Source organism: Tupaia chinensis, unplaced genomic scaffold (genome assembly GCF_000334495.1).
Source record: "Tupaia chinensis unplaced genomic scaffold, TupChi_1.0 Scaffold000544_1, whole genome shotgun sequence".
In the NCBI taxonomy this organism is placed as follows: Eukaryota; Metazoa; Chordata; class Mammalia; order Scandentia; family Tupaiidae; genus Tupaia; species Tupaia belangeri.
This window is the reverse complement of record NW_006160056.1, coordinates 4,298,784-4,321,223: the sequence shown is the minus strand read 5'-3', so window position 1 is coordinate 4,321,223 and position 22,440 is coordinate 4,298,784. Positions and strand designations below refer to the sequence as shown.

Here is a 22,440-nt window from a genome sequence, read left to right as displayed (position 1 = left end):
GGGAAAGAGGTATATTCTCATGGTATTTAAACAATTTTACTTTTAAGATCTGTTTCCTGTCTTACTTAGAGGTAACACACTGGGATTTGGCAGGTTCCACTGCTGAGTAAATGCCTTTCTGATAGATGTGGAGGATTTCCCACCTCATTTCAGGAACTAATTCAGTCCAATCTTTTCTGGAGCTGTTCCATTTTCTTCTTACGTTTATAGGTTTTGAGTTAGAAACTGTGAAGAGCAATCTCCGGATCCTTTTTGATAATGCTATTAAGAAGCGTTTAATGACAGACAGAAGGATTGGCTGCCTTTTATCAGGTAAACTCAGTTTAAAAAATTAATTATATCTATTGAATAGTTTGTTTAAGTGAAGCGATTGGTAGTAGCCATCCTTCTGGTTTTGACTATAAAATATTATCTATATGATTTTAAATTTTTTTCGTTATACAATGAAAATGGGTTTTTGTAAGCTGTATTTAATATTTATACCATAGAGCAACTCAGAGTTACACTACGGCTATATTCTTGGTGTAAGAGTGAGCTAGTAAAGATTCTGTAGACTTTGTGTGTGTATGTGTGTGTGTGTTTTGAGAGATTTTTGCGATAGGGCGCATATGTGTTCCAGAGAGAGAGAATCACTCCCCAGGGGGATGGCTGTACTGCAGTTCCATCTCCTCCATTCTCTTCTCAGGATTTTGGGCATGCACCTAAATGTGCTCAGTATGAGTTTCACACCACCTCGAACTGCCGTTGACCACATGGGAGTCCAGCCCCTTAGCTAGCCCTGGGTATGGTGATTTTTAGGTAATTCAAACATTGTTACCATTATCAAAGTTGTATATTTTTCTGTTGAGTTGATTTTAGTTTACAAAACTTGGGAAGTTTTAAATGGTAAAATTATAATGTTATGGCTTAAAGGGAATGTAAGTCACATCTGTCCCCATTTTCTGCAAGAGCGTAATGAATATATGCCTTGTTTGTAGGGGGTTTGGACTCTAGCTTGGTTGCTGCCACTCTGTTAAAGCAGCTAAAAGAGGCCCAGGTACAGTATCCTCTCCAGACGTTCGCAATTGGGATGGAAGACAGCCCTGATTTACTGGCGGCCAGGAAGGTAAGATGTTTCCTCTGCCTGTTATATAGTAGGATAAGACTTGTTATTAGAATGAAAATTGGATCACTAATTAATGATTCTACTTCTGTGCTGTATTGACTCAGGTAATTGTTTTAACTTATATACTAAATAGAGTAATGTGCAGCCCAACCTAAATAGCACATTTGGTTGCTAACTGAACTGTAGTACTGGAAGCCATATGCCTGATCATGATTCAGATTCCCAGTTGGGCCTGAAAACATGTCAAGTGCATGCCTAACATCCTGAGGAGCTAAAGGGCTGGGGAAAAAGGTTTGTGAGGTGTGTCTGCATATGCTCTGTATAATGAATTTTAAAAAAGTGATGAAATGAGTTTTGAATATCCACTATGTTCTGTTGTATACTCTGGGTGCATTTATTTACCATGACCCATACAGTCTTCATCAAGACCTTGTGTCCTTTTGAAAGTAAGGCCATAATGTGATGGTGAAGACAGCAAGCAATGGAGCTTGATTATTGGTTTCAAATCTGGCTCTGGAAGTCCTCACTTACATAATAGGACTAACAGTGTCTACTCCAGGCTAGCTATGAGGTGAAATGATATAGTTCACATAAAGTAAGTAGCATAGAACCTAGCATCTGATAAATATTTTGTGACTGTTAGCTGCTATTATTTTTTGTTTTCATAAAGCATCATGTTTGGAACTGTGGGCAGAGGAGACCTTGTACATATTCAGTGTGCAGACCTGGTTCCTATTTTGGAGAACTTGCATAGAATGAATGAGGAAAGGACTAGAGATCAGTCCTGAGGCAAATTGACTGACAGTGAGAGAATCCCAAACGGCCAAAGGAAGTAGAATGAGGGCAGAGTCTACCATCTAGGAAGAGTAGTCTGGATGTAAAATTAAGCATGACAGAAGGGTCAGTGAGAGACCAAGTTTAGAATGGGACTTGGTTGGGCTAGAGAGTTGAGGTAGGTTAGGAAAATTGGTGGGGAAAGATGGGTGTAGTTAGGAACTTCTTGACTGTTAGGTTGAAGTCTTAGACTGAATGAGCCAATGAGCGACCTACCTCTTATCTGCTGAATAGAGGGCAGAGAGATGGCCAGACAAGGAGACCTGGCCAGGTGGGGCTTTATCAAGTGAACTGAAGAATCCTTTCCCTTGTTTTCCTTTTTCGTTTTTCTCTACCCTTAGTTGATAGTGCTTTGTGAACTACTGTCATGTTTCATTTTTAAGGGCTTCTCTTTTCCTTAAATAACAAGTACATGGGTATTTCTTTGTATAATGAGGTGGCAAATCATATCGGAAGTGAACATCATGAAGTCCTCTTTAACTCTGAGGAAGGCATTCAGGTCCTGGATGAAGTCATATTTTCCTTGGAAACTTACGACATTACAACAGTTCGTGCTTCAGTAGGTAAGGTATTTTATGATACTAAAAAAGCCTTCTTTAATATTGAAAAAGTATAAGGTTTAAAAAACATTATTTTAAGCCACAGTTGAGAAAAACATTCAAGAAAAATGAATACAGGAGGCAGGTGGTGGGGCAGCAGTAATGCAGCTGGGCTCACATGGGAAAGGCTCTGGGTTTACATCAGGGACCTCCCTGTGCGTGTCCAGCACTTGTGTGTGCATGCCCGGGACCTAGGTGGCTAAGGCTAGGAGTGGATTGCAGGATACAGACCCTGTTGGGCATGCCCGTCTGTCTCTCCCCTCATTCTCGTGAAGAAATAAACATACAAAAAAAGAAAAAGTCAATAAAATTCCTATTTACTAATTGGTTAAAAGCATTTACAGTTGTCCTTGAATCTCTTGGAGTGAAGGGAACTATAAATGCATAGTCCAACCTCCCCAGTTCTAGTGTATGACTGTTTATATTTCCTTAGAGAGTGGATATATATGTTCTGTCCCCTTCTTCCCCTCCTCCCCCTAGTTTCTCTATATAGAGTTTCTTGGACTTTCCTCTATATAAAAATGAAGAAATAGGTTCATGTTGTAATGCATTTTCTCTAAGGAGTATTTATTTTTGGATGTATTTTGGTAACTATTTCATTACACAACTTATCAATCACTAGATCTTACTGCCCTGACACCACCACCAGTTTTATTCCATGGAAACATACTGAGATGAGAAATGTGCCTCAAATCAGACTGATCCATTGTTGAGTTTCTAATAAGCGGCTAGCTAAGATCTGCCTCTCTTTGAAGACACTTTCCTTGGAAGGCAAAAGAATCTTAGATAATATGGTGATTTAGAACCCTCCAAAGTATCACAGTAAATAAAAGATACACAAGCTTGCCTAGAGCAGTGGTTAAGTGCTGTGCATTAGGGACTGTATCTCACAAAGCTGGTTGTAGTTTGCATCCCAGCCCTGGTATGTGACCGTGCCTGCCCCAAATCCTGATAGGATAAAGAAATGGAGGGGAAAAGGCTTTCAGCATATTCACACTAAATTGGGCTCTCTCTTTCTTTTTCTCTCTGACGAGCACACAAACCTTCTGGCAATTAAAAAAAAAAAAAAGATTTACAATTTATCTGTGTTGTTTACATTTCTTGGGGGTGGGGTGGGATTAGGAAAAAAAAATCATCTAAAAAGTTTCCGTGTGTGTGTGTGTGTGTGTGTGTGTGTGTGTGGGTGTGTGTGTTAGATGGGGGTATTGGGAGGATGAAAATCTGCAGCCTCTTGGGGGTGGGGGTGGATAAGGAAAACAAAATCATCTAAAAAGTTTCTGTGTGTGTGTGTGTGTGTGTGTGTGTGTGTGTGTGTGTGTGTGTGTGTGTGATAATAAAAAGGAGAAAAACAGTGCTTTAGGGAGAAGTGGAGCAGTTCCAAGCAGGCCTGTTTTAATAATTTAAATAGTTTAGATAACTATATATGACATTTGGTAAGTGGGGAGTGACAAAGGAAGTAAAAACAACAAAATTTAAAGTATGAACTCAGTATTATTTTTGTGTAGTAATACCATTATGAAAAACAGTGGTTTTTAGATATGATTTTAGTTTTAACAAAATTTCAAGATGGACATTCTTGGTCTAAAAACATTAGTTTTGTTTTTGTTTTTAATTTAACAGAGGCTGTATATGTTCATTGGAGAGAGAGAGAGAAAGAGAGAGAAAGTGAAAAAGCATCCCTGTGGGGGATAGGCACATTGTAATCCCTTTTCTTCCATCTCTCTCCTTTCAGGATTTTGGGCATGTACACACATGCACCCAGCATGTTTTTTAAGTGCTGGGTCGGAGACTCAAACTGCATTAGTCGGCCATGTGGGATCCAGCCACTTTAACCTCCACACCACCAGCTGGCCCAAAATATTATAATCTTTAAATTTGTTTATGAAATTATAGGATAGTTCTGGGCTATTTAATTACAACAGTGTAACTTTTGGATTAAGTATATATGACTGGCTTATAAGTATAGTAAGCACAGTATTTTGGAAACTCATATTAATATGAAGTCCAATATAGTAAAGCTTGCAGTTCTTTCCAAAAGCTAAATAAAAGGCATTTTTGATGGAGGCTATGACATTAACATTGATTTCTCTTATTTAAGGTATGTATTTAATTTCCAAGTATATTAGGAAGAACACAGATAGTGTGGTGATCTTCTCTGGAGAGGGATCAGATGAACTTACACAGGGTTACATCTATTTTCATAAGGTAAGCACTCTGAAGTGGAGGGATATCTGTGCTGTAGCAAGAATAGTACAAGTTCTTTGGCTACGTATTCTGTATGTCTGTCCTCTAGTGTAATGGTAACATTTTTGAGTATCTAGTGAGTTTCTGTGAGGAAATCTGGCAGCGTCTCCTTTGCATTTCTTTGGGGGAAAAAGTTTTAATAGTGTCAGATAATTTTAATTCTTTAAAACTAGTTAAAATGGAACATCTCTGGGACCAGCAGGTGGTGTGGTGGTTAAGGGTGCTGGACTCCCACATAGCCAACAGCAGTTCGAGTCCTGAACCTAGGGGCTTGTTTTCTCCCTTTCTCTCTCTCTGTTCCTCTCTGGTCAAATTAAAAATAAATTAATAAATAAAGTTAAATAAAATAATTATTTTTTAAAAATGGAACATTTCTTCACTGCCATTTAATTTTTCTGTGGAATTATGGGTTTCTGTGTGTGTGTGTGTGTGTGTGTGTGTGTGTGTGTGTGTGTGTGTGTGATAATAAAAAGGAGAAAAACAGTGCTTTAGGGAGAAGTGGAGCAGTTCCAAGCAGGCCTGTTTTAATAATTTAAATAGTTTATATAACTATATATGACATTTGGTAAGTGGGGAGTGACAAAGGAAGTAAAAACAACAAAATTTAAAGTATGAACTCAGTATTATTTTTGTGTAGTAATACCATTATGAAAAACAGTGGTTTTTAGATATGATTTTAGTTTTAACAAAATTTCAAGATGGACATTCTTGGTCTAAAAACATTAGTTTTGTTTTTGTTTTTAATTTAACAGAGGCTGTATATGTTCATTGGAGAGAGAGAGAGAAAGAGAGAGAAAGTGAAAAAGCATCCCTGTGGGGGATAGGCACATTGTAATCCCTTTTCTTCCATCTCTCTCCTTTCAGGATTTTGGGCATGTACACACATGCACCCAGCATGTTTTTTAAGTGCTGGGTCGGAGACTCAAACTGCATTAGTCGGCCATGTGGGATCCAGCCACTTTAACCTCCACACCACCAGCTGGCCCAAAATATTATAATCTTTAAATTTGTTTATGAAATTATAGGATAGTTCTGGGCTATTTAATTACAACAGTGTAACTTTTGGATTAAGTATATATGACTGGCTTATAAGTATAGTAAGCACAGTATTTTGGAAACTCATATTAATATGAAGTCCAATATAGTAAAGCTTGCAGTTCTTTCCAAAAGCTAAATAAAAGGCATTTTTGATGGAGGCTATGACATTAACATTGATTTCTCTTATTTAAGGTATGTATTTAATTTCCAAGTATATTAGGAAGAACACAGATAGTGTGGTGATCTTCTCTGGAGAGGGATCAGATGAACTTACACAGGGTTACATCTATTTTCATAAGGTAAGCACTCTGAAGTGGAGGGATATCTGTGCTGTAGCAAGAATAGTACAAGTTCTTTGGCTACGTATTCTGTATGTCTGTCCTCTAGTGTAATGGTAACATTTTTGAGTATCTAGTGAGTTTCTGTGAGGAAATCTGGCAGCGTCTCCTTTGCATTTCTTTGGGGGAAAAAGTTTTAATAGTGTCAGATAATTTTAATTCTTTAAAACTAGTTAAAATGGAACATCTCTGGGACCAGCAGGTGGTGTGGTGGTTAAGGGTGCTGGACTCCCACATAGCCAACAGCAGTTCGAGTCCTGAACCTAGGGGCTTGTTTTCTCCCTTTCTCTCTCTCTGTTCCTCTCTGGTCAAATTAAAAATAAATTAATAAATAAAGTTAAATAAAATAATTATTTTTTAAAAATGGAACATTTCTTCACTGCCATTTAATTTTTCTGTGGAATTATGGCTGGTGCATGGTTGTTCATTATTTGTTCCGGCGCTCACTGTTCTGGTGGGAGGGGAGGTATGTTTCAGAAAACATGGCTTGCTTTTCTTTGGTCATTTACTCCCTTCCTCAACTAAGCTTTTTGTCTCACCCACCTTTAATGTTGAACTGTAAGAAAAAGGGAGAAGTAAAACCTGTTTTGTATGTCAAAAGCAGAGCTCTTGTTGGTTTTAGAACTTAAGCTATTTTGTTTGTCAAATAGGCTCCTTCTCCTGACAAGGCTGAAGAGGAGAGTGAGAGGCTTCTGAAGGAGCTCTACTTGTTCGACGTTCTCCGTGCAGATCGAACTACTGCTGCCCATGGGTAACTCAGTATTTTAAGAAGCAATTATAAAAAATAATTTAAAAATATACTGTGGCGCATTTTCTCTCCTTTTCAGTTGGCTATATGTGGCCAAGTCTGATTTTATAGAGAAAATGCACCTCGTCATTGATTTGTTCTTCCCAAAATTAGGCTAAGTTAAAAGTGCTATTGTGGTTATGGTGTGAGGTCTTTTTCTATAGATCATTGTAGGGAGAATTTCCATTTTTAAAGAGAGCAGTGCTCTACTAACATGAGGGCGGCCCAAAGAGATTACTGTAGCTATGTGTAAGTCTTTTAAAGATAAGTAAAGTTATTAACTCCATGTAACAAGTAGGGAGCTACCTGCCTGTTTTAGCTGCAGTGACCCTGAAGATAGAGCATTGAAAATGCAAGGTGGTTTGTTTAGACTATTAAACCCCGTTTCCTTACTATTTCTGGTTGGATAAAGTTTTCCGCATTTGGGGACCAGTAGGTGGTATAGTGAAGGTGCTGGACTCCCACGTGGCTGACTGTGGTTTAAGTTCTGGACCAAGCGGATTAAAACTCATGCTGGGCATGCCTGCGCATGTGGGCTCAAAATTGTGACAGGAGAAGGGATTACAGCATAGCCATCCTCCCTGGGGTGTGATTTCTCACTTTCTGTCTCTGTCTTTGTCTGTCTGGCGAGTGTACACGCCCTATAGCAAAAATCACTTAAAAAAAAGAAGTTTTTGGTGTTTAAGCTGGTCATGTTGGTGAATTGAATTGTTTCTTGAGATATGTATTTTAACTGTTCATAGAAAGGAAAATAAAAGTAATAGTCTCAAATAGTTTTACTTTCTAGGTGAGATCATTGGTGTTTTGAATGCTTTTGCATCCATTGGAGTAGGGCATTCGTTAGGAGTTGGGAAAAATGACTTTGTAGTCTCAGTGTTACTCATCAGAAAACTGAATCAGATTGAAATTGATACTCACAGTCACTAAATACCCATCTTGATTTAGATTTGTTTCCTCTTTTCTCCTTTAAGCCTTGAACTGAGAGTCCCATTCCTGGATCATCGATTTTCTTCCTATTACTTGTCTCTGCCACCAGAAATGAGGGTTCCAAAGGTAGGAAAATTAACTCAAGGTATTGGATTGTTGGAAAAGTCACGAAGCATTAATGCATAGAAAAATAGAAAAAATACATTATAACTTTTCCAACAACCCAATAAAAACTGTCCATCATTATCAGTTTACACAATATTTATTACTTTCACTGATGATCCTTTTGTTTTCATGTCAGAATGGAATAGAAAAACATCTCCTGAGAGAGACATTTGAGGACTCTAATCTGATACCCAAAGAGATTCTCTGGCGACCAAAAGAAGCCTTCAGTGATGGAATTACTTCAGTTAAGAATTCCTGGTTTAAGATTTTACAAGAATATGTTGAACACCAGGTATAATGTCTTTGAAAACATTGTCTCTGCAGTGTAGCTGCAGAGCTGTAACTGTTTCATTTGTGTTTCCTTTGAACATTTTTTGTCTGTAGGAGAGATTGACAGTTCTTCCAAACAACATTTCTTTTATAAGAATTAAGTAGCATATAGGGTTATAAAATACTATCTAGTTTTAAAAGAGCATGAAGTTACTAATCATCACTTTCATTGAACATAGTTTTGATCACTTGCTATGGGCCAGACATTATTAGTCACAAATAACTAAGACAGTCAAGAGTCATGAAGTGTAGGGGCCAGCAGGTAAAGTGATGATTAAGGTACTGGACTCCCACATGGCTGATTGGTTCGAGTCCTGGACCTGGCGGCTTGCTATCTCTCTTTGTTTCTCTGGTGAGTACATGTGCCCTATAGTAAATTAAAGTAATAATACTAATATAATAATACAATGAAATAATTCTTTGAAAAAATAAATACACACACACACATACATATATATATACACACACATATACATACACACTTTAGAATAAATTGTGGGCTCATGTCAGAGCTTAGTTGTTAAAGAAGCTGAATTCCACACGGCCCAATCATGACCTTGGAAGCTTGAAAAACACACTGGGGGGGCCAGTAGGTTGCATGGTGGTTAAGGTGCTGGACTCCCACATGGCTGACTGGCTTGAGTCTTAGACCTGGAAGCTTGACAATCATGCTGGAAATATGTACTCAAAATCCCAGCCAGGAGGAGAATGGAGGAGAAGGGATTGCAGCATGGCCATCCATCTGGGTGGTAATTTCTCACTTTCCCTCTCACTGTCTCTCTGTTTCTCTCTGACCAGTGCATGTACTCTATGGCAAAAACCAAAATAAAATAAAGGACATAAAAGGAAACACACTTGGGCACATGAGCATGCCCCAGATTCCAACAGCATGGATAAATGGAGCGAAAGGGATTGTAGGAGCATGATTACACTCCATTGGGAATTCTTCCTCCTCCTTTCTCTGTTTCTCATTGGCAAATGCTTGTGCCCTCTGGTGATTAAAAAAAAGAAAAAAAAAAAGTCATTGCAGCTATGAATATCAGGGATATTTCAGCATTTTCTAAGTGATGGATCATTCAAAGGGTCTCTAATACAATTTACAGTTGTGTCTTTTGTTAGCTTTTAGTTTTGTGAAGTCAGATCAAATATAAGTATTTTCACGCCATTTAAAAACCGTTTTGTTCTTATCTTCTTCCAGGTTGATGATGCAATGATGGCAGCTGCAGCCCAGAAATTTCCCTTCAATACTCCTAAAACTAAGGAAGGCTATTACTACCGTCAGATCTTTGAACGCCACTACCCAGGCCGAGCTGACTGGCTGACCCACTACTGGATGCCCAAGTGGATAAATGCCACGGACCCTTCTGCCCGTACCCTGACCCATTATAAGTCAGCTGCCAAGGCTTAGGTGCCTTCTAAGCTGTGGAGTTAAAGTGAATGTTTCTATTGCTGCAAAGTGCAGGGAGACTGGGGCCAAGTAGACAAGCCGTGAGGCTTACTTGGATGTGAAACAATAAAAAGTCTTACATCTAAAATGTGGCTATAGTCATTTTATATCCATACAGTCTTTTCATTAGAGGTATTAGAAATTGAGTAGCTTTGACTGTATCGTCGTAAGTTGGAGGGTGAGCTAGGAAAAGGGAAAAATCTCTTGTAAGAATTCACAGCACTTTCCGGGCAGAGCTGCTCTGAGCCTCTTGCACATATGTCCTTCCAGTCCTTGCCTCGTCTTCTCCTATGATTTCTCTGTCGTAGTTCTGCCTGGTAACGGCTGCTGTGCAGACTCTGGAGACTCAGATTCTTTGTAGGAGTTCATGACACTTCTATTTTGTAAGCTAATTTTATGTTGAGCCAGTGTCTCCTCTGGAGACTGTTGTATTGGAGTAGAGATCAAACTTAGGCTTGGCTGTCCTCTGTTGGAATTGTTCAGCTTTGCCCTTGTAGTGCAAAAGGAGTGGCATAGACGGTATGTTACAGATTTTGGAAAGGGAACTGCTGGTGCACAGGTAACTGCAAGAATGCTTGAATGGGCAAAGTGATGAGGCAAGAATTTACTTGGTAAATTGAAAGTAGGGCTTGTTTAAGGCCTTTACCTGCGGTTGTAAAATACCTTCAGGAAGTTGAGGAAATGTTATTAATATCAGGTGACTTTTAACAATTATCTTGTGTTTGTAGGAACTTGAATTGCTTAAACATCATGATTTGATTCTAGGCCTATCTATTCCTGGTAAAGCCTCACCCAGCCAAGATAAGTGGCTTCAAGAATGCTTTGAAAATGGGAAACTTGATTGATGCTGATTATACAATCTACCTTGCAAGATGAAAGTTTGCCATAAACCACAAACTTCCAGTTTCCCCGGGATTGGGGTTTGGCTTTAGATTTTTAATTTTAGAGATCTGACATATTTTGATTCCAGCCAGAAAAGAGTAGAGGTAATTAAGCCAATTTTATAGCAGCAAACTCAGTTCTATTGACCAATCAATAACAATAGTATTTAGTTAGGATTTCAAATTACACATGAGACTTACCTAAGGTTCTTGGCACATGGTTTGAAGATATCCTTTTCCTTTGTAACTTAAAAATAGTAGAAACTTGGAAGAAATGCTCACCACTGTGGTCATGTACACGTGGCTCAACAGCTTACGTATTTGCCAAGCCTGTTTCCCTAGATCATTCTGGTATTGGTAGGTCAGGGCCAAGGAGGCACCTGGTATCTAACCCACACAGCACTGTTAACAAACAATCCAGTCCTTTCAGGTGTCACTGAATGATTATCGGCCAGTATCCTCTGTTTTCCAACCTTGTCTGGGCATCCTAGTGAGCTGCCCTTTAGATGTTTATTTCATTTGCCTTAGTGTCTGTTCTACAAAAGTTAGTGTGTAGTTTGACAGAATTATATGCCTCTTTTTAAAAGTGAAAACTAAAAATCACCTGCTTTTAAGTGTTTTCTTTTTTTTTAAAAAACATTTTCTTGCAAATTTCCTACTATAAAGACACAATTGTGCTATGCAGGTAGCTTATCTTGGTTAACACAAAACCTCAAAGCTTCTTAAGTTCTTTTTACAAGGAAAACATAGAAAGGAAATAATCCTGAGCCTATGATCACGCAGCCTCCAAAGGATTATGCCCCATGCTTTGTGGGAAATTTGTTTGTATATGTATATCTTGTTGACGCCAGAGTCAGAGCATGTGCCATCATTCTTGCTTTTGCTTTAGTTTGGTCTGGAATCTATAACAGGGATCTTTGGAGTGGGTCCCCATAATGGGGAAAAGCTTACTGGGAGGAAACAGAGTGGAAGGTGGGTGAGGATATGGCTCCAGACCTGTGCCGTGGATACATCATTAATATTAAGCCGTTGGGGCCAGCAGGTGGTGTGGTGGTTAAGACGCTGGAATTCCCACATGGCTGCCCATGGTTTGAGTCCCGGACCTGGTGGCTTGCTTTCTCACTTTTCCTCTCTCTCTCTGTCTTTCTCTGGCAAAACTCATGTGAAATCATAATAATAATTTTAAAAAGTATATTAAGCCCATACTTGTAAACTGTTCTGAGTACATTACGGTGTTAACTAATTTTTTTTTTTTTTTAAATTGCCAGAAGGTGCATGCACTTGCCAGAGAGAGGAGAGAGAAGGAGGGAGAGGGAGAAAGCACACCCTAATAGGATGTGGTCACGCTGCAATCCCTTCTCCATTTCCCCCTTCTGTTGTGATTTGAGGCATGCATGCATAGGCATTTGACATATATTCAGGCCTCTCGGGCCAGGATTTGAACTGCCATGGACCATGTGGGATCCAGCTCACTTAACCACTAGGCCACGGAGCTGACCCAACTCATTCTATCTTAACTGAGGAAGTGTGAAGAAGCGTGACTTCACTTTTTTCTTTTTTTTAATTTGCTGTAGGGTGTGTACACTCACTAGGGTGAGAGAGGGAAAGTGAGAAATCACCCTCCAGGAAGGATGGTCATGCTACAGTCCCTTCTCTGTTCTGCTCTCAGATTTGGGGAATGTACACTTACATGCCCAGTATGTTTTTGAAGCTGTTGGTTCTAGAACTCTAACTCTACAGTTGGCCATGTGGGATCCAGCCACCTTAACCACCATGCCACCTGGCTGCCTCTAGATTTCACTTTCTTAAGGTACCACAAGCCATATTCTTGGTTTCACATATTCTTCCAAAGCCTTGCTGCTTTAAAGAAGAAATCTTACCTTCTATTTTCTTTAGCCTGGGCCAGATTTTATAATTGCCTTAACTAGTAGAAGACAGTGGGAGAGATATTGTGTTGTTTCTGAGGGTAGGTCTTCAATGTTGATTGGCTTCTACCTTTGTTTTTTTAGAGAGATTTTTGCTATAGGGTGTGTGTGCTCACCAGAGAGAGACAGAGAGACAGAAAGTGAGAAATTACCCTCCAGGTGAAGATGGCCATGCCATAATCCCTTCTCTATTCTCCTCTTGGGATTTTGGGCACTCATGCATGCACACATCCCTGGCATGAGTTTTAAGTTGCCAGGTCCAGAATTCAAACTGTGGTTGACTACGTGGGAGTCCGGTGAAATAACCATTATGCTATCTGCTGGTCCCCTGGTTTCTGCTTTTGATGTGTGTGGTAAGGAAACCCAGGCCACATAGAGAGGCTCTGTGGAAAATTTGGAGCTCCAGCCCCAATGAAGGTCTCAACAGCCCACATCAACCACCAGGCCTGGGAACAGGTGAAACTCCAAATGGCTCTGCTCTTAGTTTTTGAGCCTGCTTGCCAAGACCCCGGCACAGGGAGCAGAGATAAGCCATCCTTCTGGGCTCTGTCCAAGTTTCTCTTTGAAAATCTGATCACACAATAAATGATTGGTACTGTCACATTTTGGGGTGGTTTCTTACATAGGCATAGTACCTGGAACACATGAACATTATTACTCATATTTTACAGGCTAAGTTGTCTAAACATGGTCATTCCACTAATTAGTAAGTGGTAGAGCCCCAAGATGTCCAGCTGGATGGCCATTTGTGGCTATTGCATTGCTAGCATGGAACTACGGCCTGGGTCTCTGTTGTAACTTGGGAGACAAAAGGAAAGGGCCACCTCTCTGGCTTTTGTTGGGAGCAAGAACAGGGATAGACCTCCAGGGGAGTCGGTGATGCTAGTCATTTTCTGCAGTGGCATAGACTAGCTGGGGCTGAGAAGACAACCCCCAAATTCCAGTGCATTACCACAGCAGAAGTAATTTTTGCTCAAATGGTATCTCCATCTTGGTCTATGGGAGGGGCTCTGCTCGTCATTGAGAGGGTTGTAATCACTTGGGGACCCAGATTGACAGAGACACAATCTTGACACATACTTCTGCCGTAATCAAAGAAGAAAGTAGAAACGATGGTGAATCATTTATTGAAACTTAAATCTTCAGCTCTGAGGTGACACATCACTTTTGTTCACATTCCATACAAATCAGGTGGCCACACCTAACTTGAATGAGCAGGTACCAGAAAAAATATTTGCAGAACTGCATGAATGCTTCCCCAGATGTACTCTTCAGCTACCAAATATTCAGCTCACTTTCTTTCCTATATATGAAATATATTCACCTTATTTTCAGGAGTGACAACCCAAGGATCCCGTTTTGTCATCAACTCAAGACCAGACTTTTGGATTTCTGGATGATGTACTCAGGTGGAAATCTGCGTTTCAAGGCTGAAGGTGGCATTTCTTCATGAACTAAGAGAAAACGTACCTGCTCCCGGCCTCTCTAGTATATAACAGGAACAGAACAACTGTAGCAGCAGCAGCGGAATGAGAAGAGAGAACAGGAAACATCTAGCAGACTCTAGTGGGTAGCAATTTTAACACTATGCCAGTTATTTGAGGGGCTTTTCTCCAGCAGAAAATTGAAATTGTCCTTCAAGGATCACCAGCAGCCAAGATAGCAGTGCACGGGAAGAGGAGGCAGGAATGAGGGCTGTGGGAATCAGCACCTGAGCATGAACACTTGAATTGGGTGGGCTGATTTCTAGCAATAAAGTGAATTTGGCTCATGTTATTATAATTTTGGTTCCAGAGTGTAAGAGGTAATATTTATTGATCACCCTTCCTGAGTGCCCAGGAATGCTTTAAAACTTGTAATCAGTCTTCCTAACAACTTCAGGACCTAGGTGCTATTTGAGCTCATCCTTTTATGGATAAGGGAAGTGATGCACAGAGCGATTATGTTGCACGCCTGAGGTCACGTAGCTAAAAAGCAGTAAGAGTGAGGTATTTGGTCCCAGGTTCCAAGGTTTTAGAGACTTAACCCCTACTATGTGTCACCTTTAAAGGGGATAGAAATGTAGATTACAATGATGTGGACAGAAAAATTAAATTTACATTTTTTCTCTGTGTACATGTATATATGTATGCATATTTCTACATGTGTGTGTATATATATATATATATATATGCATATTTTTTTCTCCCATGAGCAAGACAGAAAAATAATACCCCTAAAAGGGTTTTCACATCACAATCTACCCTCCAGCCTCAGCCAGCTTTATTTCAATGGCCACGTGTGTGACTGACATGTTCAGGGAGGTCTCCGGATGCAAACCCAGACCCTTTCCATGAGGGTCAGCCTCGCAGAGCATCACATTACCACTGTGCCACCGTCTGGCCACTAGTTCTATATATTTACTGGGAGAATATATTCCATTTTATAAGTAGTTCCTAAGTTCAGCATATTTACTAATTTAAGCACAGCGTAGTTTCTCTTTATTTCAGTTTTAAAAATTCGTAATGTTCATGCATATGCACACATCATTCATGTGATGATTTTTAAATTTTTTTTTTAAATTTAATTTTCTTTTATATATTCTGTGTGATGATTCTGAACTTAAATGATTTAAAACTTGTGTGATTTAGATTTTCTATGAGTTCTTACTGATTTCAAACTCTACTTAGCCAGGAGATACCAATAAATTCAAAGCTCTCTTTGCAACTTGGGGAATTGTTATTAGGACTAGGAGAAGCAGCCATCCTCCCAAGTTGTCAGTCTGTTTTAGAAATTGGTTGTTGCAGTATAAAGTATTTGGTTTCCAAGGGCTAATAATTCAACCCATAGAACCACAAGGTGGCAGCCCTGGCACATGCCTTTTTCTTCAGGCACTTTTATCCATTCCTTAAAGGTAGTGGAGAAACAATTTATGGTACATTGAAGAGACGATGTGTTCATTTCATAGAATAAATCCCAGCACAGAAGTACCATAGTTTGCAGTAAGCAATTAGTGAGCATTTGTAATTTGCTAACAGCAAATGATTGTTGTATAGGTAAATAAGAGCTCATATCTGTATTTTTTTCTTAAACCTTTTATCATTTTTTCTTTCTTTTTTTTTCTTTCATGTTTCTTTTTGAAGATGTTTTTGCTATAGGGCTCATGTGCTCACCAGACAGACAGAGACAGAGAGACAGAAAGCGAGAAATCACTCCCCAGGGGGGATGGCCACGCCGCAATCCCTTCTCCTCTGTTCTCCTCTCGTGGGATCTTGGGCACACACGCACACGTGCCCAGCGTGAGTTAAAGCCACTGGGTCCAGGACTCGAACCGTGGTCGACTACATGGGAGTCCAGGGACATAGCCATTACGCTAACTGCTGGTCCCCAACATTTTATCATCTTTGATCCACTCTCATAACATACCTGCACAAAACGTGTCCTTATAAAAGTGAGACCATGGGCCCAACAGATGGCATAATGATTACGTTGCTGGACTCCTGCATAGTTGATTGCAGTTCGAGTCCTGTTCCTGGTGGCATAAAACTGACGCCGGGAGCATGTGCATGTGTGCCCAAAATCCCAGGAGGAGAATGGTAGAGAAGGGATTGTGGCGTGACCATCCCACCTGCTGGGGGGTGGGGGTGGATTTCTTGTTTTCTGTCTCTCTGGTGAGCGCATGAGCCCTATAGAAAATTTTTTTTTTTTGAAGTGAGACCCCTTAAGTGCTGGAAGGTAAAAAATGATGTGAACAACCCCAAATCTGGTTTCATTTGCTTTTTTCCTCCTTCATTTGCAAAATTTTTATTTTCTTTTAAAGAGTTTTTTGCTATAGGGCATGTGTACTTGCTGGAGAGACAGAGACAGAGGGAAAGTGAGAATTCCCTCCTCCCCTAGGGGAATGGTCACGCCACAATCCCTTCTCCTTCATTCTCTTCCTTGGATCTTGGGCATACCCACGTAATTTTCAAGCCATTGAGTCCAGGACTCAAGCTGGTCAGCTATGTGGGAGTCCAGTGTCTTAAACACCACTCCATCTAGTGGCCCCTTTATTTGCTTTTTGAATGCAGTAAATATATAAACTCATTTTCATGATTGCCCACATGGCCTACCCCTAACTCATCTCAGTTCAAATACAGCTAAGACAAAACCTGTATTTGGGCACTTCGTGTGCACATAATAGCAGCAAACGCCTGCTGATGCCTTACTGTGCACCTCACACTGGTCTCAGGCCATAGTCTCTGCAACAGTCCTGAGAGGTACCCGCTGCCATCCCCATTTTGATGACTGAGGAAATGGAATCTACGGGCAGCCTGATCATCGAAAGAGAAGAGGGTCAACTTGTATCCAATGGAATTGTCTGTTGATCATCATGAATACCACAGAAAAGAAGTTCTGTATTAGTAAGGCAGTTTTCCTCTGTGGGTAGAGGCCCATAGAAACTCAGTGAGCCCCTATCACAGTGGCCATCATCTTGTCAAGAAGTGCCTTCTTCAGTTCTTACTAATAACATGCCAACTTCTCTTTATTAACTTTATACTCCACAGGGTGGAACTCAAGGACAATGGTTTTAGTGAAAATATTATACTCAAAGTTATGGAATAAGAGGTTTGAACATGAGACAAGAACCCAGAGTGTGTGTTGGTCCAAATACATTTAAAAAGAATGATTTATTATTGAGTAAAGTGGCAGAATTTCTAGGGCCATACATCTACTGACCAGGTCAAATTCTATAAATTGTACTAAAACACACCTAATCCAACATTGTACCCAGCCTCTTGCTATCCTCTGACTAAACTGCAAGGTGCAGAATTGAACAGGAAGACAATTTGGGTTGTTTGGTTCTCAAATGACCACAAGGTGGAGCAAGATGATATTCAGCTGAATTTGGTCCATTCCATGAGTTTTTCAGGGAACTTTTCGTGTCAGTTTAAACATCTGAATCCAGTGCATGGGAGTGCATTTGTAGTTTAGCATTGTTTGTGGTCCTAGATTAAAAATGAAAACCCAAGTTGTGACCTCTTTGTCATATCATGTGACAGGAAGTGGGGAGGGAGGAATGGGAATTTTTCCTTGGACATCAGCACCGTTTGACTACAGAGGTCATGGGATCCTGTGTTATATAATGTCACACTTTATCATCTGCCCAGAAGTTACTCACAGTTTCTGAGAGGAGCCAGGCAAGTGTTCTCAGTGAAGCCAGCCTGGTCAGGGGTGAGGAGCTGTGGCCAAGGGCAGAGAAAGCCCAAGCACTGGCAGCTGCTCAGATTCAGCCCTTCCATGCCATATGGCAACATGATGTTCTTCTGTATAAGAGAATGCAGATTTTTGCTAGAAATATTGATTAAAATAAGAATTTCTGGGCCAAACAAAACATGTCCTATGTGCCAATATTATTTATATATAATCCATATAAATTACTCAGTAGCCTCCTTGCCTCCTTCCCTAACGTAAAGGCCAGCCCTTTGTTAACTATGATACCAGAAGGAATGCTATGCAGTCGTGGTTCATTCCTTTCTTTGGTCACTCCTTCAGCAAGCCTGGGTTGAGGGCCTTCTTGTGCCATGCACCATGCTCCTCAGTAGAGGATAAACTTTGTGTGTGTGAGGCAAGAAAAGTGTTCTTTCTTCAGCCCTGGTTGAGGTCCTATAACAAAAAACAGATTAACAAGAGAAAAGCATGGAAATCTATTTTATGTAAGTTAAATGTACTTATGGGGGCTTGAAGGGAAATGAAGACCTGAAGGAACAGTTAAGCTTGAGTGATTTTCCCTTCAAGTTTATTAATTTATTCCATGACTGAAAGAGACAACAGGGAGAGACAGAGAAACAGCACCCCCAGTAGGGTCTTCTTGCCACAATCAACCCCTAGCGTTAGCCAGCCCTGGGTCATGGACACACTTGTGCCCTGCGTACACAATGAGATCTCTGACCATGGAACCTGAACTTTCCTATGTGAGTGTTGCAGTGTTTATTATTATGATTATGATTCTAATTTATTTTGTACAGTCAATAACTGTACATCAGTACAGCTTGTTAAATGAATAACCCAGCCTGACTACACTCACTCCAGTCCAGTTGAAGATATCATACACGTTATCATCTACAGGCAGTCCTCCACTTCTGTGTCCCCTAAATGTTTTCTCTATTTTCCCCTTGACCCCTTTCCTCTCACTCTCTCCCATCTCCCGTCCTCTTCCCACACTATCTCCAGTCTCCATACTGCTGTGTCACTGGCTCCTCTGACTGTTTCTGTAGGAGGTTTGAGCCAGAGTAGATAGTCATGGAGGAATAGGACAGGGCACAAAGGATATGTGCTAAGGTGTACTCACGTGGAAGAACCTTGGCACGGTCTATTTATTCAGTTTCTGTGTGATCCTTTGTCTTCAGCGACAAGGTAATTCCTTTTGTCTGGGTATAGGGAGGATCAGAAAAGCCTTCCTAGATTTTTTTAAAAGAGGTTTTTGCCATAGGGTGCATGTGCTCACTGGAGAGAGAGAGAGAGAGACAGTCAGAGTGAGACGGAATGTGAGAAATCACCCCCACCCGGGGGGAGGATGAACATGCTGCAATCTCTTCTTCATTCTCCTCCTGGGATCTTGGGTACACAAGCACACATGCCCGGTGTGATTCTCAAGTCAACGTGTCTGAGACTTGAACCACAGATTGCCATGTGGGAGTCCAGCGATGTAAACCACTACACCATCTGCTGGCCCCCTTTCTTAGCTTTTATGTCTTGCTTTAAGGAAGAAAGGTAGGGGGAAGGACAGAGAGACCAAAGTATACTAAATTGGTGTGTATTGGGGTAGCATGTCCTGAATCCCATCATATATAGCAGAAGTCTTGATTCTCATGTCTAACTATAAATTATTGATTCCCAGTGGCCATGCACCATAGTGCTTTAAATGTGGTATGATGGTTAATTTTGGATCATGGGAGTAACTCTCTCTAACTAAAGATGTTGAAGTTTCTTACCACTTTGTGCTCATTCAGAAGACTTTTTTTTTTTTTTTTCCCTCTGTAGGAAATGTATGCTCACTGGAGAAAGACATAGACACAGAGAGAGGGAAAATAAGAAATTAGCCCCCAGGGGGAATGGCCATGCCACAATCTCTTCCCCTCCATTCTCCTCTTAGGATTTTGGGCATGCGTGCACACTTGACTGGTGTGATTTTCAAGCTACCAGGTGCAGAACTCAAATCACAGTTTGCCATGTGGAGTTCAGCATCTTAACCACTATGCTGCCTAGTGGCCCAGAGAAGATATCTTTTATGTCTCTAATTTGCAAAGTGGCACAAAAACTTTAATACTGTTGAACACCTGATTAGCACAAAAGAAAGAAAATCTCATTATTCCATCCCTGTTTGTCTCCAGAATTAAAACCTTATCAGATGGTGTGGTTTTAAATGTGACAAGAACAAAAATGTCATCACTGAAGACTCATATCTAACTTCCTGTTGGGCACCTCCATGTGTCCTCTGCCATCACCACAAATGATGCTGCTCAAAGCAAAAAACTTACATTCCCCCAAGCACACTTTCTCTTTATCACCCATCTTAGTTTTTCGTCTGAGTTGGGGAGACCACCCTCCTCCTTCACCAGCCACCACAGTGTTAGGAAGGTGTCCTGGGCATGTTGTAACTTCGTCAGGTTGCATTATCTAATGGAAGATAACTGACATGAACAGTAAGGCCTTTGACCCTATGGATTTTTAGTCACACAAAATTGTACTTTTCAATTTTGACATCATGGTAGTGCATTGTCAAGATAGGAGGATGGGACGTGCTTTATTTAGAAGTTGTGCTTCATTTAAACCTTGTGGTCACTTGGCTATATGGTATGTGGGAATCCATTTGTCTTCTTGTCCCAACCCCCACCAATATCAGTAGGGCCAAAGACACTAGATGTGGAGGTACAATCTCCTATTTGGACTCTGTAGCAGTGTGGATAGACGTTTATAACTCATCACAGGAAATATATCTGAGATGTTCTTTTTGCTATCCTGAGAGATAAACAGAGAAAGACAAAAGTGGACCATGATAGGAATAGGATCACATGACCAGTCTTCCTCTCTGCCCTCTTTTGTGTTCAGGGCTTCCCATGCTCCTTTACTCAGTAGCAAAAATGAGCAGAGGGGTAAAGATGGTGTTTTGCAAAGCTCTTCCTTCTCCAAAGATGAGTCGAGCTGAGACACAGGGAGTTAGGAAAAGATGTGAGGCACTGATGTTATGTTTATTGTCTGAGTTCAGGGGGAGCTCACAGAGACCATAGTGGCACTCACAAGCACTTCCTCCATTTTAGAGATTGTAACGTGTGTGTGATGAGTGCTGGCAAAGTGCTTCCTCCCTCTTGGCACTCAGCACACACCTGAGCTGAGCCTGAGCCAAGGCCAAGTCAAGCCAAGGGTGAGCTAGTGGATCCAAGGCAGAGCTGAGCAGGGCTATCTAGCTGGCTGACCAGTGCTCCCTTTCTCTTAAAGGGGCAGCAGACAAAGTGCTTCATTGCTAAAACCAGACTGTAGCACATGCAAGTGTGTGTTACATGCTGTGGTGTAAAACAGCAAAGTCATAATTATTTAACAAGGGCACAGACACAGTCCAACTAATAACATAAGTTGTTTATCCTGTGACTTTCGGACATGATGAAATGGGAAATGAGGGAACCAGACTAAATCATTCTGGCTGTATTTACAGATGGCTCGGATGAATTCACATGTGGGATGAGAGACTGATTGCAAGAATGTTTGCAACCTGAAAGATGTTTTACGACCTCTTGTTTCTGAGAGAACAGAAGCTATCTAGCAATGTGCGGGCATTAGGAGGTGAGTGGGACTGGTTTCAAAAGACCTAGTGAGGAGAAAGGAGTGACATGGGGTGAAAGCCCGGTACAAACAGTGTGCTTTTCCATGGCCAAGGGAATGTCCCCACGGTCACATTCAGAAGGTGTAGTGAGGCCAGTGCTTTCCTAGATGTCAGGGAGAGGTTAAAAAAACCCAAAAAATCAAACATCAAAACTACCAGAGAGAAAGGGATAGACTTGGGGGAGGGCACTTGATTTTCTACCCCCATCTCTCATATCTGTATTATTTGGGTTTTATCACCATAAACCCGGTAAGAGAGCTCTCTGACCTCTTCATGTGTATTTCTTAGGCTTGGTGCCCATCAGTAGAGGACAGAATACCTGCAGTCTCCACCACTCCCTCCTCATTGGAGAGACCCACCCCAGCAGAGAGTGGTAGAGCCATCCACCAGTCTGAAAGTAAGAGCCGAGTGGGATCGTAGGTCTGGAAAACAGAGCTGACTAACCTTCTTTGATTTCATGGTCCCCAAAGCAGCTACCTAAGATAGGGTACAACGTGGTCTGTTGGAGTACAGGAAAATGGAACTTCTATTTTAACTTTTGTCTTTAAAAATGTCGCCTTTCAAATGTCAACTACAAAATGCGCCACATGGTAGTACCCTAATAGTTAAATACATCTATATAACATGCTCTAATTTTTTAAATGGATGGTGTGAACAGTCAGATGTTTGAAGATCATGGTCCTAGTAGGTAGAGTTCCCATCTCCTTGACATTGCTTTTAAGAAGTCACTGCATGATTAAGTCATTTGCATGTCCGTCTGGCTCATGTCATGAGGTTTCACCTGGCACATGTTCAAGCAGTTTCCACCTGTCTACAGTTCTGGTGCACATCAAGAAGGACCGGATGAGGAAAAAGCCAGGCAAAGATGAAGTTTCTAGCCTTAGTTTGCTCTCTTGGAGAATCTGACCATGTCATCATAAAAACATCCTACTTCAGGTAAGGGTGGCGAGCTTCTGTGTGCCTGTACTTAGCTCTTGCCTA

General features: G+C 40.8%; 1 protein-coding gene across 1 annotated transcript in view; it reads left to right on the top strand.

Annotated features, from left to right (window-relative positions):
• ASNS (asparagine synthetase (glutamine-hydrolyzing)) overlaps positions 1–9,902 on the top strand; it is a gene marked incomplete in the record, with an annotated part of 27,412 nt that extends 17,510 nt beyond the window's left edge. The window contains 8 exon segments of the mRNA XM_027775321.1: positions 211–312; positions 978–1,105; positions 2,376–2,502; positions 4,637–4,743; positions 6,809–6,909; positions 7,917–7,998; positions 8,174–8,329; positions 9,566–9,902. Of these exon segments, the coding sequence (XP_027631122.1) occupies positions 211–312; positions 978–1,105; positions 2,376–2,502; positions 4,637–4,743; positions 6,809–6,909; positions 7,917–7,998; positions 8,174–8,329; positions 9,566–9,775 (1,013 nt within the window).
• Positions 9,903–22,440: the final 12,538 nt, after the last annotated feature.